Source organism: Uloborus diversus, chromosome 1, assembly GCF_026930045.1.
Source record: "Uloborus diversus isolate 005 chromosome 1, Udiv.v.3.1, whole genome shotgun sequence".
Lineage (NCBI taxonomy): Eukaryota > Metazoa > Arthropoda > Arachnida > Araneae > Uloboridae > Uloborus > Uloborus diversus.
The window spans coordinates 77,151,127-77,169,716 of record NC_072731.1 but is presented as its reverse complement, the minus strand read 5'-3'; the positions used below and the strand labels follow the sequence as shown (position 1 = coordinate 77,169,716).

The 18,590-nt window shown below is 35.1% G+C and overlaps 1 protein-coding gene across 1 annotated transcript in view; it reads right to left on the bottom strand.

The window, feature by feature from the left end:
• Positions 1 to 12,073: 12,073 nt before the first annotated feature.
• The window catches only part of LOC129230494 (acidic mammalian chitinase-like), a 61,578-nt gene continuing 55,061 nt past the window's right edge, over positions 12,074 to 18,590 (bottom strand). Inside the window, exon 9 of the mRNA XM_054864899.1 lies at positions 12,074 to 12,370. Coding sequence (XP_054720874.1) covers positions 12,239 to 12,370 — 132 coding nt within the window. The 3' untranslated portion in view covers positions 12,074 to 12,238. The remainder of the gene's footprint in view (positions 12,371 to 18,590) is intronic.

Here is an 18,590-nt window from a genome sequence, read left to right as displayed (position 1 = left end):
AAATCCAAACGAAGACACCAGAAGCCTGGGACCCCTTTAGACGCAGGGGGCCCTTTTTGGAGCGATCAGCCCGCGCCTAAATTCCATGACTAACTGTCAATTCCATGAGTTTAGAACATTTTCCACTCAAAATTATGATTTTCCGCGGAAAATCCTCAAAAGAAACAGTATTTTCTCCCAGAAAAATCCAAAGACACCTAAAGACTGGGGCCCCTTTAGAATCAGGCGACCCTATTGGGAGCAATCAGCCCGTGCCTAAAATCCAGGACTAACTGTCAATTCCGTCAGTTTTGAACATTTTAAACTCAAAATTATGATTTTCCGCGGCAAATTCTCAAAAGAAACAGTATTTTCTCCCATAAAAATCCAAACGAAGACACCTGAAGCCTGGGGCCCCTTTAGAATCAGGCGGCCCTATTGGGAGCAATCAGCCCGCGCCTAAAATCCAGGACTAACTGTCAATTCCATGAATTTTGAGCATTTTCCACTCAAAATTATTATTTTTCATGACAAATCCTCAAAAGAAACATTATTTTCTCCCAGAAAAATCCAAACGAAGACACCGGAAGCCTGGGGCCCCTTTAGACACAGGGGGACCTATTAAGAGCAATCAGCCCGCACCTAAAATCCATGACTAACTGTCAATTCCGTCAGTTTTGAGCATTTTCCACTCAAAATTATTATCTTTCATGACAAATCCTCAAAAGAAACATTTTTTTTTTATCCCATAAAAATCCAAACGAAGACACCTGAAGCCTGGGTCCCCTTTGGAATCAGGAGGCCCTATTGAAAGCAATCAGCTCGCGCCTAAAATCTAAGACTAACTGTCAATTCCATGAATTTTGAACATTTTCTACTCAAAATTATGATTTTATATGGCAAATCCTCAAAATAAAGTTTTTTGTCCCAGAAAAATCCAAACGAAGACACCTGAAGCCTGGGGCCCTTTTATACGCGAGGGCAATATTGGGAGCAATCAGCCCGCACCTAAAATCCATAACTAACTCTCAATTCCATGAGTTTTGAGCATTTTCCACTCAAAATTATGATTTTCCATGGCAAATTATCAAAAGAAAGTTTTTTCTCCCAGAAAAATCCAAACGAAACACCTGAAGCCTGGGGCCCCTTTGGAATCAGGAGGCCCAATTGGGAGCAATCAGCCCGCGCCTAAAATACATGACTAACTCAATTTCCAGGAGTTTTGAGCATTTTCACTCAAAATTATGACTTTTCATGGCAAATCCTCAAAAAAAAAAAAAGGTTTTGAGGAAGTGACACTTTTCGTGCCTTCGAGGCCCCTTGCTTTGCTGGAGGCCCCAGCTTACGCCTCATGCGCCTATGCGGTGATCCGCCACTGCACTCGAGCGATTGACTTCTCGAGATCTTTTGAATCGAGTACTCGAGCAGTTTACTTCTCGAGATCTTTTGAATCGAGATCTCGAGATGTTTTAAATCGAGTTCTGGAGATGTTTTAAATCGAGATCTGGAGATGTTTTAAATCGAGATCTCGAGATGTTTTAAATCGAGATCTGGAGATGTTTTAAATCGAGATCTCGAGATGTTTTAAATCGAGATCTCGATAAGTTTGAATCGAGTTCTCGACCTGTATCTAGATTTCCTGAGTTCCAGAATCAAGTTTACTTTTACTGGGGTGCCCGCTAAGGTGCACACAACGCCAATAAAACTTTAAGGGGAGAGGGGGGTGAGACAGGGTTGCTACGCACCTGGAAAATATGGAAAACCTGGAATTGTCAGGGAAAATGAAACACCTAAAATGGTCAGGGAATTGTCAGGGAAAGTCACAAATTATTGAAATTTCTGGAAATGTCACGGATTCTCTTTCAATTTTTGCATCTGATGGGTGAAACTGTTGCATAAAAATGTGAAGTGCGGTAAATGTCGCATTCCAGATAAGCAAATTTTCGTGATAGTTGAGAGGAAGAAAATTCAAGCTCATTTTAAGTACTAAATGTAATAAGTAAAATAAATAAATAATTTTCTTAAAAAATTCATACGTAAATTATGAAGCTTTGATTTATATCATTACATTTTATTTGGCTTCTTTTGGAAAAAAAATCAAGCCATGTATTACTAGTATTTTTTGCAAAGTACGTGTGGTCATACTAGCATTTTAATAGCCTTCATTCTACTTTATTTTCTTTCTTTTTCATGAAATGAACGATCATAAAAATTTAAACCCTAAAATTTTAGCTTTTATAGGTTAAAACTTGTTTTTTTGGAAACATGCCAACATTGAAAGTGACTTTGCCGAAAATTGCTTAGTGTGTTTGAGATTTCAGTCCATATGCATCCTTTAAGTTTTTCCATCATTTCAATGGTTGGAAGTTATTTTAATTAATTCTGGATTAGAATGACTTTATATATTTATTTTGGCAAACTTTAACTATTATTGAGTTTGTCACTCTTGGCTTCCTTAAGAGGTTTTCCACCTCCAGCTCAGTCACTCCTATGCCGGGCTGATGAGTGTTAATAAGCACGAAACTGCAGTCCTCGGCTGGAATTGATTGAGCTGGCGGTGTATTTCATGTATTATTGAGTTATTTAGCATTTTACATATTTTTTTTGTAAAAATACTGGATTGTAAAAAAAATGAGCATTTATTTTTTTTTAGTCCTTCATTTACTTTTAAAGCTAAGGATTTGTAAAAAATCTTTTGAAAAAAAAATGAAAGTCCATTTTAGAAGAATAGTGTAGTAGTTTTCTATATTCTTTAGTATTAAGAAGATGAATTTTAAATTGAATCATCATTGCAGAGAATATTTATAGCATATATTGTTATTTTTGAAACAGAATGAGCTATGACTTTTATAGAGCCTTGCTTGCCAAAGAAAGATGTTACGATTTTATCACATTACGGATAACTTTTTTCCCATGTTTATGTTACAATCAAGAATAGTGGCAATGTTGATGTTTTGGAAACATCCTTTGTGGTTTTTGTTAAAACATTGATATTTTAAGTTTGAACATCTTTTTTTTTTAAACATCAATGTTTTTTTAAAATATGTCACACCACTTCTTGAGAGTGTAGTATCAACAAGGGCATGTTGGTCAAAATTTGAAAGAAAAGTCTTGTAGCATTATGGACTGACAGAATGCTGTTATTCATGCTGCAAGGAGGAAGGGAGACTTAAATCAAATGAGATTTCTTATAATATGCTCAGTTATGCTAGAATGATCCCTAGTACTTATCATTATGCAATAGGAAAAAGCTGCAAAGTAAGAAAAAGAGTAAAAAAAAAAAAAATGCTAAGAAAAAGTTTTGAGTAATAAAAATTGCATTGAAAGGGAAACAAACTTTTGCAGAACATAATTGCAGAGATTTAAAAATGAAGGTATTAATTGGAAATATCTCGTCTTTCAAAGCATTTGTAGTTAAATTTCAAGTTTGTCTTAACTTAACCCAGATATTGATAACAATTATCGATAATGTTTTAAAGCATTTTTTGGTTAATAAATTAGGTTTATTTACAGTAAAATTATATTGTATTGATATTAAATAACGTAAGCTGATATACATTATCCTGGAATTTTTCCTAAAATCGACTGGAAAACCTGGAAATGTCAGGAAATTTCATTCTTGAACTTCTGTGGCAACCCTGTGAGAGTGTCTTTCAAATCGCATGGGGGGAGGGGGGTTCTTGTCCTAGGAGTTGCTTCGTAATATTTGAGAGGAAGCGCCATCGCTCTTGAGGGGTCGTGGGAGTGGGAAACTCTGTCTTCTAGAACAGCTGACTTCTCGATTTGTTTCTGTAGGGTTGCGCACGAGGAGAAGGAGTACCATCAAGCTCGTAATTTAGGGGGTCAGGAAGGGGCGTTCCCCCCCCCCCGGGGGTTTTCGAAAAAATGGTACTGACATACATGTGGGCGTAGGTTTTGTTATTAACTTTTACAATATACACTGAGTACATATATTCTTTTATCCCCCCTCGCCCCTGTCCTGGAAAATTTGAAATAACGGGCATGAGTGTCTTGACGCGTACTTCTGTCATTGCAACTTTGAGGGTAGGCCCGATGGGGAGACGATTGACTCCTCCAGGGGGGGATCAATCACCTCCCCGGCTTTGAAAATTAATGCTTCTTAATGTACGGGAACGTGCTTTTTGTAGTTTTTCGTTTAATTTTGCACGGGGTACACACCCTTTGCCCCCCTTCCCTCAAACTTCACCCTGGATGAACCTGTTTATGGGGATCAATTTGGTAGGTTTTAGTCTCTTTTTAAGGAGAAGGGTTTCAATCCTTAGAGGGGAGGGATGTAGGGTTGAACTTTTGCGTAGTCTGCGCCATTGAAATTTTTAGGGGTAATTTTTGAGACTTTTTTTTTATCCCAATTTTCGGAGGGTAGGGGGTGTTCGTGGGCTCTTTTCCTAGACAGATGCTCCGTAACATTTGAGAGGGTGTGCCATCGCCCTGGTGGGCGGGGGGGGGATGCAATCGACTTTTAAAACATCGAGTTTTTTTTACAGGGGTAACATCTAAAAGGGGCGACCCATCCTGGCTTTTAGAAATTATTATTTATATTTAAATGAAGTTTTTGCTGTTATTAGGGATACTATGCATTGATTATGTGCCCTTTAACCCCTTCCTCCCTAAAGTGTAAAATTTGAAATATGAACCTGATAGTTATGATGCATACGTAGCCACTGAAACTTCAATTTAGGGGGTTCAATAGCCCTTACCCCCTAATTGAAAAATTCATATTTTATATTCAAGTGGAATTAGTTTTCGTTGTTTTCCGATAAAAGTTGCATAGTAATTAATTGAGTCTGTTTTAGGGGATACATTTAATAGATACATTTAATAGTCTTCATTGTGAGTCTAAATTCTTGGGGAATGCAGATTCAACGAGAGCTTGATTTCGGCGGCCTTCAGGGGATGTATGAGTCTCTTCTACCACGTGATTATTTCGATTTTTTTTTTTTTTTTTTGCTGCTGCTGCTGCTGTTGATAGTAGGGTTAGTATCTGACTTATATAGGAGAAGGGAGGGAGGGTAAAATATTTCTTGCTATGTTTTACAGGAGATTGGGATTCCCGGCGCATTAATAATAGAGCAACTTTAAGTGAAGTCCATTATTTTGCTTCCTCATGATTCGCTCTTTATTTTTATTTTTCACTTATTGACTTGGGGAAAATCTAATAACAACGGGTGCAGGGAGTGAATTTGAGATGTTTCTGAGTACATAAAGAAGTTTTGATGCTTGTCGTGTGGAATTAATTTTAGCTCACATTCTTTGGTCCAATTTTTTAATTAAAATTACATTATATGCAGATCATTATTGTCTATTTTTTTAACACGCTTTTATTAGCTTCACCTGTATGTATGTATGTATCTTGTAACGGAATCTTGCAGCTCAAATTTCGCCCACTTCCTGCGATCGGATTCTTTTGAAATTTGGCACGCGACCTCAGACCCGATGACAATGCAATATTCTATAATCAAATTAATTAATTAGCTCTTTTAATTGTTAGATTCCTCCTATTTTAATCAATATTTTGGCACAAATCCAACAATGTGAAAAAGGAAAAATTAAAAAATATACATTAAAAAATGCTCGCAAAAATTATTTAAAAATATCCACAAAAACCTTTAATTTTTCTGCATCAGACAAAATTTGTTCCAATGTTCCAAGGTAATTAGAATATGAAATATAATTGTTTTCAACTAATTTCATGCCAAAACTTAGGTGAGCCTTCAATTGGAAATTCATTGCTGATCAGACCATTGTTGAACAAAACTTTTATTCAAATGCATCTCAAATTTTCAAAGTAATATAAATATGATTTCCGCAAACATACATCGATGACTCACAGTAGCTTCCAATCGGTATGCCCCTGTCTTATTTTTAAGATATTACCTCGCACTCATTTTATAAATAATTTCGTCGCCTGATAATTCGTCGTCTGACGTACGTCGCCGTCTCCAACATAAGACTAAAAAACTAAAAAAAAAAAAAAAAAAAAACACGCTTTCGTAGCAAAATGATCTAAAAAGTGAAAAATAATCTCTGGATGATAGTAGTTGACCAATCACTTAATTTTAATATAGTACAAAAAAGCGTGGGGGGCTTCTTATCGGTTGTCTTGGATTTCTTCCATTTGTTGTCCAAGCAAAAATGTAAATAGACAGCACCCCACGCTTTTTTGTATTACATTAAAATTAAGTGATTGGTCAACTACTATCATCCAAAGATTATTTTTCACTTTTTAGTTCATTTTGCTACGAAAGCGTGTTTTTTTTTTTAGGTTTTTAAACTATTATTTTATTTTTTCATTCCATACGTACGATATTTGTAACTATTCTTGTTTGCGTATCATTTATTTTCGCGTGTGCATAGTCTAATAATGTTATATTCATTATACTTTTAATATGTTGATCAGTAGTACATTATTTACTCAACTTAAAAATTTGGAGTCATTCTAATGAGATGCTTATTTTATGATTTTTTAAAAACTACTGAAACTGTTTGGGCTGGCAGCGGTCCATTTGGAAACTTTGGGTCCCGTGGCTGCGCTTCATTTTCCTTGCGTCGGTCCTCAAAAAGGGTTAACTGATTACCAAAGTTTCTCTAAAAAAATCAGATTATTCGATTTTCAAATCATCCCAAAGCGTCGCTCGATAACGAACATTCAACAACAAGCAATATATTATCTAGAGATGCCAAAATGAAGTTTAAATGAAGAGGGGGTAACTCCAGAAGGCTTTTGGTCTTACTTTAGGAGGCTCTTGTTCTGGGGGTTCTCCGTCGCCTTTGAGGAGTGGGTTTCCTCACTCTTAGGAAGATAGGCAGCCTTATATTATAAACACACATCGTTTAAACGTTTCATACACGTTTTAAATTGGTTGTTACGACGTAGCAACCGTTTTAAAACGTTTACTCAACGAAATGTACTATTTGGTTAACCCCATTCTAAAAAAGCACCCGAGAAACTCTTATTCGAATCTAAATTAGGATGTCCTTTCGTTCTTGTGAGCAACAGGACCCCTTCGTGACAATCACCTTCCCCCTCCAAGTACGATAGTCCCATAAAGAGCAAAGACCCCTCAAAAATTTGAATTACCCGTTTTCAGCCACAACATCTCCCTCCTCGCGATAACCTCTGCGAATGAATCACTCAAAAAGTTAACCACTCAAAAGGTTTGTTCAATTTCTCAGGGTCACATTCGAGGGGGGGGGACGTAGGAGGAAGGTGTCCCCTCCGATTTTTAGCTAAACAGTTCCCACTTTTTAGTTTCAATATATTATTAATGTAAACAACTCTCAAGCTCAAACCTGTTTGTGTTGCCCAATCACATGTCCAATGTCCATATTATCATTATCCCCCACTTTTTTAATTGATTTTGATCTAAATAACTGTCACGTGCAAAACAATATGGAAAGCATTTCTCTATCTACATAAAAAGTAGTCGAAAACTTTGTACTGCATAGTGAATAAAATATGACAACGTATATAAAGTACAAATTGAGAATGGAAAATGGTTAAAAAACCAGCAAACAGCTGTTTCGGCACTCTAAAATACAAGTGCCATCATCAGTGCATTAAAAACGAAGACAGATTCACCCGACTAAAACACAGTCGAGGCGAACTTGATTCATTTCTCTATCTGTTATTTCAAGATTTCATCAACGGAATACACAAACCATACCCCCCCCCCCCCAACCCGCTCATATGGTATAATTCCTTAATAATTTTCGTTCGAAAATATATCGTTCGATTATAAAGAGACCTCTCGATAATGGAAAATTCGACATCAAACATTCAAATATAACTCCATCAGAAATAAAGCACGCAAGAAGCAATCATTCGATTTTAAAACCATTCCAAATCCATCAATTCCAAGAGCGATGACGCACCACATATGCAGGGGCGTGCACAGAAATTTCGGGGCTCGTCACAAATGACTTTGACGGACCCCCTCTATATTGTTTATCCCTACGTCCCTAATACATTTCACCTCTCATTTTAAAAATCTCGTGCCCCCTTCAGTCTCGGGCCAACAGGTGTCCCTTTTCTCCCCCTCGCCCTGTGCACGCCCCTGCACGTATGGAGTTCTCCCCCAAGAGCGCTACGCCGAAAAGTGAAAATCTCCTGAAAATTACAATCCCGCAGTTTGCGTCTTAACTCCCGTCCCCCTCTACTGGTTGTCACCCCCTGCGAATGAATTACACGAGAACTAGACTATTTGCTTTATTAAGAAATAAATAAATACCTTTGTGCTAAGAAGTAACAGGAAATAACCAACTTTTGTAGCACAAATATGTAGATTACTGCAGACACGTGTCTCGGGTTTCATTACCCAATGGTTTAGTCGAAGGTGGACGTAAGGGGGGGAGGAGAGGTTCCCTTAGGTTTTAACTAAAGTATTCCCCCTTTTGACATGATATATAATTTTAGTTTTAATGCCCCACAAGTTAGAACCTTTTCAACGCCCCCCCCCCCTTTGCTTCCACCGCCGAAACACACCACCCATGTCACCCATAGACCCGTCAATGTGTTCATTCGTTAACATCTTTCTCTCAAAAATATATCATTGGGCTACCAAATCATCTCAAAGAATCATTTGATAATCAGGCATTCGGCAGCATACATGGAATTAATTACAACACTAGTCGAATGCAAGCACAACACACAAACTTCTACAACGAATATTCGAGAGGCAAATCTTTGATCATAAAATCATTTAGACCGCAGGAGTATCCATTCCTCAAGTGTTCTGGCGCACCTCTTAAAACGAACCCCCACCTCCCTCCTTAAGAGCGCCATGATCCCCTTTTCCTGTGCAATTTTTTTCGGCAAACAACAAAAACCACGCCCATTTATGTGTTAAAACATTAATTTTTCAAAACCAGCCCTCTGACAGGTGCACACATCCCTAGGAGCAAGGGCGCACCCCTCTCCTAAATTTCGCAAATACCTCCCCCTCCCCCCCCAAAAAAAAGAGCTCTCCAGGAAAGTAAGAAATACCTCTCAAAACAACGCCCCTAAAAATTTCAATGGCGTAGTCTGCGCCCTGACCCCCTTCCCCCACCCAAGTGGGCACAATTGCCTCTGACCCACTAAATGATAGATCTGTCCCGGTAACTGAATCCTTTCAGAAGTTAAAGTTCAGATTATCAAATCGATTGAGAAGTACACTGCTCGAGTGATTGACTTCTCGAGAACTCAACATCTCGAGAAGTTCACAAAGCGAGAACTCGAGCAGTCCATCGCTCGAGAACTCGGAAAGTGATAATCGAGCACTGAGCAGTCATCGCTCGAGGACTCGGAAAATGATAATCGAGAACTCGAGCAGTTCATCGCTCGAGAACTCGCGAAGGGATAACGAGAACTCGAGATGCGATAATCGAGAACTCGAGATCTATGATAATCGAGAACTCGAGATACGTTAATCGAGAACTCATAATAATCGAGTTCTCGAGTGATCTTTGATAATCGAGTGATTCGATTATAAGAACTCGATTATGCCCATGACTAGTCTGCAGTATTCCTGCACTGTACTTTTAACGTTGTTTTATTTCCTTTTATTTTTTAAGCAAAGATATTTTTATAACTAATTTTTGGTTGAAGCAAAAATCCATTTTTAATATAAAATTCCATATTTTCTATACTTACCTTTTTTGCATATTTTTTTTTGCAAACTTCATTATTCTCAAAATTTAAATTTGACTTATAAATTTTAATTGTAAATGATTGCAGAATATAATGCTTGCTCTTTTTTTTTAAAATAAATTTCAGTATCTGTCTTGGACAATATTCAATTTTTTGCAACTACTCGGTATTGGCCGAGTATCTGATCAGAATTTGGCCGAGTACCGAGTAGTTACCGAGTACTCGGTACGTCTCTATAATTTGCTGTTCTCATGTGTTAAGCACAAAAGTTGTATCTGCACTTTTTATCGAAATTGAGTTACCATCACCAAGTGGTTCTTAATAACATATTTTCCCTGTATGCAATGTTTCATAATCATTTGTGTGTGGGACATGGTTCACCGATATATATCAGTCGATACATGTGATATAGATCATGATATTTATTTTGAAAATATCGTGATATTTTTCCAACTACGGTTTTTTCAATATAAAAATTAAATTAATTGTAGTAATATTGTTCATTTATTATTAAATATAACCAAAAAGTTATGTATTATGTTTTTGGTGTATTAATACATCATTAATGTAACAAAGTAATATAATATTCCTTTTTTTTATATTATATTCATAAAATTATTAGTAATGTAACAATTTTAATACAGATTAAAAGTGTTAAATATAAACGTTGTTTAGAAAAAAAAGAAAATGTCTAATGACTATGCACCGACCAATGCATATTTTTATTTCTGAATTTTTTTACTGTTTAAATAAGAAAAAAATGAGTACAACAGCTAATACTAAATTAACTCAAATTAAAATCGAAAAAAATGTAAAATAAAATATTAGATATAAATAATGAAAGACACATTACTTTTAAGCCTACATATTGCAAAAATAATATAAGAAAATAAAGAGCGATCAAAGATTCATTTGCTATTTTAAAGATTGTAGTTTCTGTTGATTGAAAATATCGGATATATATCAAAGTATTCCAATATTTTCGAAAATATATTTACGATCCCTGGATGGGAAGTATTAAAAAAAAAAAAAAAAAAAAAAAAACCGGCAAAGTCAATCTTAGAAAAGCAGTTTCCCGTTTTGAGCTCAGATGCAGATACTTGAGCTTAGCATGGCAATATATTCTTAAGTGTCAAAGAATTTAAACTTAAAATTTTTAATCATTATTGCAGAACATATGTAGCATATGATTTTATTTTTGAAGCAGAATGAACTATGATTTTTATGGATCCGCATTTGGCAAAGAAATATTTGTTAGGATTTTATTCCTTTATCACAATGCTGATAATTTTTTCACTCATTTGTGCTGAGAAGAGTGGTGCCCCCTCCCTCATTTGCCTTGGTTCTTCTGGGTAACCATAGATTGCTAAAACACACACTGCAATTATCAGTGATTTGAGCGTTTCGGAGAAATTCCTTACCTGTTTTTACATATAAGTGGGAGTCTGTTTTTTTTTTTTTTTTTCTGTTTCCTGACAAAAATGTGCATTGAGTCTATACCTTTTGCATCACCCTGGAGAATGTTTGGATGACGGGCCTGCTTCTATATTTCCTTTAATCGGATGTCTTTTTATCCATAAGCTCAATTATTTTGCTTTAGAAAGATCCTTTTTTCAATTGTACAAGTTCATAAAAAGCCATGGTTCGCATTAGAGCAAAAAAAAAAGTCGATGAGGAAATCTTGGCCTTTGTTGAAATTAAGACAGATTTTTTAAACATCTTATTCAATTTAACAGACCTGAGAAAATGGGGCATCGAAATATTTTGAGTGAGATTTCTTATTGAAGTGTGCGATTTTCACGCTCTATCAGGAACCCTGCAAAGTATCCTTCCTCCTTATAATTTCTAAAAACGTGAAGCTATGGTGTCGTTTCCGAAAAAGTCTTTTTCTGAAAGAGCATGCTTCAAAACATAGGATTTGAGCATTTAAAGAATAATTTGACAAACTTCAAATTTTTTTACTAATGATTTCACTCAGTGTGCAAACTCAATTTCATTTTTAACACTTCTGCACGACATCACAAGTGATGAAATGCCATTAGCGCAGAGCGCAGTATTTAATTCGCTTCTTAATCATCATAATCTGGAAAGGCAGTAGACAGCAAGCGTCAGCATTCAGCGCGCCAAGGTTAATCACTTTTGTTGATGTCATAAAAACCATGCCTTTTTTGAAAACCGGACATTTAAAAAAAATTAATTCAAAAATAAAATTTTTGAAAATAAAAGTTTTTACTCGCATTATGTTATTTTTTTTACTCATTCTATCAACTTCAGTGACTAAAAGTAGTACTTTTGACTGATGGAAATAACCCCATTCTTATAGTTATTATTGGAACGTTCTCAAACTTGAGTGTTGACCACTGGTATTAAATGTTGTGACTCTTCAGAAATGAAACAGCGTCATGTTTGATGATTCTTTAAAATAAATAATGTACAAAAGTCAGTAGGCATGTAACAAATAATCAGGTGGGCTCTCTTAAGCTCAGGAACTTTTTGAGGTTGACTAATTTTTACCACAGTCATAATTTCATGTCTTATCCGTGTCCGGCAGCCTTTCACTTCACATCTTGTTGTAAATTGTAATATACAGTCAGAAATAGGATTTCTGTCTCAAGATATCATTTTGGTGGCCGCCCTTGAAAGGGAAAATTTGGTCTTATTATCACAATGTCCTGCCCAGTCGTCATTATTCAAGTTGAAGATCATAATACCACCATAGCCTTCTTCCTTTACCCATTGACTCTGTTGGAAAGAAAATATGAATTATTAAAGCAAGTAAATAGTAAATTACACAGGATGACTGAAAAATGGAATTTCATCAACAAATAGAATATGCAAATTTAGGGTAAACGCTTCTGACCGATTTTCTGAATCGATAATAATGACTCAAGCATCAACACAGCCAGGGGCGGATACAGAAATAATTTTTGGAGGGGGCCGAAGAAATTACCCTCCCCTCTCATTTTCAATGGTTCATAAACCTTATTTTATTTATTTTTTTCATTATCCCTTAAGGCCGATTAACTTACTTTTAAGACATAAGTATTTCTGCTTTAGCCCTGGCTAATGGGCGGTAATTTACTGAACATAAGTATTATGCATTTTTCTACTTTGATGTGGAAGTAAAATATCTTTAACATTTCATTCCAATTAAATACTAAACCCTATATTATAATTTCACCGAGATGCTGTGAAATGAGCGATTTTAATTAAGAAAATGTTCATGATGCAGAGTGCCCCCCCCCCTCTTTCGAGCAAGGGCACACCCCTCAAAAAATTGCGAAGACCCCCTAAATGCAAGAACCCCCTTTAAAAGAGAAAAATACCTCTCAAAACAACCCCTCCCCCTAAAAATTTCAATGGCTCAGTCTGACCCCTCCCCCGAGGTGGACACCCCTGCATGATGATTACAACTCAAGGACATGGTTATTAAATAAACCTATACCTTACGTGAAACACACCGCCAGCTCAGTCATTTCCAGCCGAGGACTGCAGTTTCGTGCTTATTAGCACTCATCAGCCCGGCATAGGAAAGTGACTTTTCTTCGCACGCACCCCACCTCTTAGCCGTAGGCCTTAGGTTCATAGGAAAGTGACTGAGCTGGAGATGGAAAACCTCTTAAGGAAGCCAAGAGTGCGAAACAAACTGGTAGCTAATATAGAATTAGCAGACCAGACGAGTGACCGAAGCAATGGTTCGGTTCAACTCGAAGATTGAACAATTCTGCTTTAGCCCTGGCTAATTGGGCGGTAATTTACTGAATAAACCTATACCTTATTTGAGGTTTATAAATTAATTTTTATAGGAGGGAACAGGAAAAACACGTGACCGCAGTAGCGGTTGATGCAGACATTTTAATCATTTACTCTATCATTCTTCTAATAATATTTTAACTAGTGATCGCCCAGTGGTCGAAATTCGACCATATTCATAAATGAATATTTGAGAAAACTTGTATGAATTTAACTATTTCCAACATTTTTATTTCTACTCTTACTCGTGTCATGTTTACTGCATATCTGAAAACATAAATTTTTATACGGACACACAAACCCTCAGTAGTAATTGATTCCAATTTTGTTTTTTACCTGTCAATCTCAAAATAAATGGATGAAATTGGATATTTCGGTAATGGGGTCGTTTCCGAAATTTTCAAAGTATTTTTTACTGAAAGAGGATGCTTAAAAACAAAGGTTTTATCCATTTTTTTAAAAATAATTTGAATAAATTTAGTATTTTCTAACAACTATTTTAATCGGTGCGCAGATTGGAATTAATTTTTTGGCGTCAAAAGCGATAAAATGCTACTCATTATGCCATTAGCGCACAGCGCAAATTATCATAACCCGAAAACTCGGTTGAGAGCAAACCGTAAATATTTAGGCGGCAATGGAGTCGCGCGCCAAAGTACGTCACTTATAACGTCATAAAGACCACGCCTTATTTCTAATATCGGACATTCAAAAAAGTTTTGAAGAAACAACTGTTGGAAAAATAAAAGTTTTTCTGGCTCAACGTTTTTTTTCTTATACTATCTATTTCAGTGACTAAAAGTAATACTTTTGATTCAAGGCAACAACTCCATTGATAAATGGTATGGTCGACAAATTAAGTGTAAGCAAGTTAGTCTTAATGTTGGCGACAATTTTTTTTCCGCCAATTTGAAAGATCCCCTTTTTAAAATGAAAACAATCATGATTTTTAGTTTTCTCTTGTATGTACACATACTATCTTTAAATAATTCGTATTCCCATGTTGAAATTTTAAAATTTTCGGGATTGTAGAATTTGATCCTTCTTAATTTGTGTGGACATCCGTTTAATAATGCTTTGACGTTATTAAGACAGTTGGAAATACCCAACTCGTTTTGAGAAGACAACTTTTTTCTATCACATTGATTTAAGAATGTAATCTGGGAAAATAATTCAATGTTTTTAATTTACTACAGATTTCTAAATTGGCTACTAGCTTACAGCGACAACTTCCGTAGACAGCAACTTTTGGAAGTTCTAAATTCCTTCGGCATTCATTAGAAACGTAGTATCCCCTAATTTCTTTCAGTATTGCAAGAAATGTAGTATAGGCAGTATGTTTCAGCATAATGTACTCGGCTACTTGTTTGCGGCAAATACTTTAAGTCAACACTAAAAATTAAAACAGTCGGAAAAAAACTGGAAAATTTCAGAAAAAAACGAAAAAAAAAAACGTTTTTTTCCGAAGGAATAAATTTCCACTTCGGAAAAATTGAAAAAAAAAAAAAAAAAAAAAAAAAGAAGTTTTTCAACTTTTCAGGGTTTTAATTGAAATTTTCAACAAAAAGTGAATAGAAATTTTTCACGCTCAAATTCTGATGCAATTTCCTCCCCCTCCCGTTTTATGTTAAAATACTGTCTAACGTTAATGCAAGTTGTTGTATGACAATATAATTTGCATATGGATCAAAAAATGTTCAATAATACTTTTTACAAAAAAGCTTAAACCAATAAACTTAGTGAAGAATTTATTTTTATTCTTCATAAAACAAAGAAGTATAACTTTAATCACAAAACTATGTTTCTGCTGGCTGCGAACCAAATGTACAGAGTGCGGCAAAAAAAAAAAAAAAAAAAAAAAAAAAAAAAAAAAAAAAAAAAACCGGGCAAGCAATTTTCCAAGAAACTTTATTAAAAATAAATAAACTAACAAAACACAAAAAATAATAATATGAGAAGACCTTTAGCAATCATTAAATTTAATTGGTTTCAAACTAGCAGCCTTTTGCAGTAATACAGAACAACTGCAACTGCTTATTGAAATTTTCATTGAAGGTAGGGCATCAAGTTCTTTTATCAACCCTATTCCCTATAAAGCAATTGGTTTAGAGAGTTCAATTTTATGTGTAGTTTAGGGTAGACCTTTGACTCTAAAATAGGCCATACAGTGTAATAAATGGGATTGAGGTCGAACGACTAGATGCGACTAGTCCACTCAAAAGATGATATCTTGTCAAAAACAATGCGCTTTGCACCACTCTTGTCTTTTTGGCCATATGAATCGGTTTGGAGTTAAAGGAAAATGTCCAGTCTACAATGCTGAAGTGCTCTTAGGCCCACAGAAGTGCAAAAACTTCTAAACTGTCCTTCTGGTTCACTTTTTGATTCATTTTACGGCCCTCATCCACAAAAAACTTCAGATTTTTTGTCGCAAGTCCTGATTCCATCTCAGCAAGCCTGACTTCGGATTTTGGCGATATCTAACACTTTCTAAGGTGCTTGGAGTGTCTGTCTACCAAGGGCGCCCATATGCAAAATTTTAAGGGAGTGGGGGAGGGCTCTGATATTTTCCGCATGGTTTAGCAGGATATTTTCCCCATGGAAACCGACTTTAGTACAGATTAGAGCTAATAAAATTTAACATTTTTGATAACTAATTCATTAATGGCTGGAGAAAAAAATGTTTTTACATTTTTACAAAAAAAAAAAGTATTAAAAGGAAGGAAATTCTCATTTCCAAAGGGGAGACTTGAGCCCCCACTTTCCCCCTTATATGGGAGCCTATGGTGTCTACAGACCAAATCCTATGGTTCTGGGGGATATGAACCGGTTGAACGCGGTAAATCAGTGAAAGGTTACCCCAAAATGAGATTGACTCCGACTCCGCAGCTATGGTTTTGACTGTAAAATAATTATTATTGATTTGACTTGTTTTTATTTTTATGCTAAAGTTTTAATTTAGGTATTCCCATAGACTAATAATAAGAGTAGACCGAGCTTTCTCATTCTTGCTGATAAAGAAAATTGGTTCATAGATGTATCATGTGACTAGTGGAAGGGTTTGGCGAAGACTTTGGCAGCATGGTTGCTAGATGGCAGCATTATCTAGAGTTTGGCACTCGACATGTATTTTAAGACAATGTGTTTTCATTAAAAAAACTTCCATGTGCAGAGATCGAACTGTTTTTCTTTTAATTATGCATTATTTTGACATTAGTAATAGTTTTTGATCAGTTTTCGGTAACTTTTATTTCATTTTTAGCTGTCAGCGTTGGCGTGAACGAAATGGCGTAAGCGTTTTGCGTTAACGCAAAAATGTACTAATCGGTATCTTAAATTGAAACTGTAGGTAAAAATCTTACCGTTTGCTGATTCTTCTTGGTCGCTTGCATCTTTTATTGCTTAGAGAGTTATTGAAATTGACTAAAGAAAATGCACAATGCTATCTATAGGAAAAACTCACTATATTAACAAAATATTTACAACTTAGAATAACAAATTTACAAATCGGACTCCATAAAAGATCATTCTTCCGTGTTCCATCAATTCTATTTATTTTATTTCGCGCTGGCGTTGATCGTCTGCTACGATTAACGCCCGCTGTTGCTAGGATATCCACCAGTCACATGGTTTGGTTTATGAACAGCAAAAGGGTTGCCATAGCTCGGTCTACTCTTATTATTAGTCTATGGGTATTCCGTTTTCGGCGAATAAACTCGAAGTCATTTATGTTTCTACATAAAGATATGCGCAGACGATTTTTTTTTTCTTTTCACAATGAAAATTATTTCTTTAAGTTGACATTTTATTGTTTTTATTTATTTTGATAAGTGCATTAATTCATTTAAAAAATTGTTTTTGGCAACAGGGGAAAAAGAAACGATTTTTTAATTTTTGATATGATGTATTTATTTTAATGAGCTTATTAATTTTAATTATTATTTTTTCGTTTTGAAAGAAAGCTGTTAAAGAATTTTTTTAATGGAAAAAAGTGTATTAGCTGCTTTTTTTTTTTAAAGTGCTGCTTTTTTTTTAGATGAGTGAGGAATATTTTATTCCTAGAAATTAGCTTAAAATATTGGAAAAATATGTTTGAAACAATTTGAGATTTTAGCTATTTTTGAGAATATTGATCAGGTACTAGAAAGTAGTATGGGTATACGGGAAAGTAGGCTCGTCTAGTTCTAGACAGAACTTCTTGTTTGTTGTTGTTGAACCAGGAGGACATTAATTCTACAAATTTTGGTGCATGGTGCACTAAAGGAAAAGATGATTTTACCGCTTTTTGCCATTTTTGCAACTGTTCTGTGCCCATAAGCAATAGTGGATTTTCGCAATTGAGGCAGCATGCTAAAACATTCAAGCATAAAGAAGATTCTGAAAACGGTCAAGAGGATCCTTCTCAAGCTCTGTTTGTTCTTAATATAAGTGTTAAAGGGTTCAGTTTAGATATAAAATCAAAGAACAGTGGAATTAGTACTTGGGTCATGAGTGAGGAAGAAAAAATAAAAATTTTCTTTGTCCAAATTTTGTTCAATTATTTCGTCTATAAAGTACAGTTTTTTTTTTTTTTTTCAAAAATTATTCTTTCAACTACAGAAAGGTCATTTCAGATGTAAGGAATAATTTTATTTGAGTTTTTTTTTTTTTTTTTTTTAACAAAATCATTGATTAGAATAAATAAATAATATATGATCGGCATTATTTCTTTTTTCATAGCAAAATTATTCATATAATGTGTCCTATATTTTTCCTATATTTTTGCGGAAAATGTCCTATATGTAGTGATGTAAAATACCCGGGTACTTATCTTTAGGGGTAAATACCCAGGGTATATACCCGGGTAAATACCCAAAATGGGTATTTACCTGGGTATTTATTTCAAAAATTTATGTTCAACTAAAATACGTTTCTGTATGTATTCCACTATGTATATATATAACTAACCATATACAAAACAATAAATTTTTGCCCAAAAATTGTATTTTGATCACATGTTTAAAAGAATAATTGTGTGAAACAACTTATCAATCTAATATGATATTCATATTACATGTGTTGGATATGCCTAATCAATGTTGACAGCCAAATTTCAGATATAAAAAGCCATTCTACAAAAATTAAAAAGCTTAACTGGTTACAAAAAAAAGCAAACATCAATTTTTTAAGGTCCTTATCTTTTATAACCCAGTAATATGTCCCTGCATGA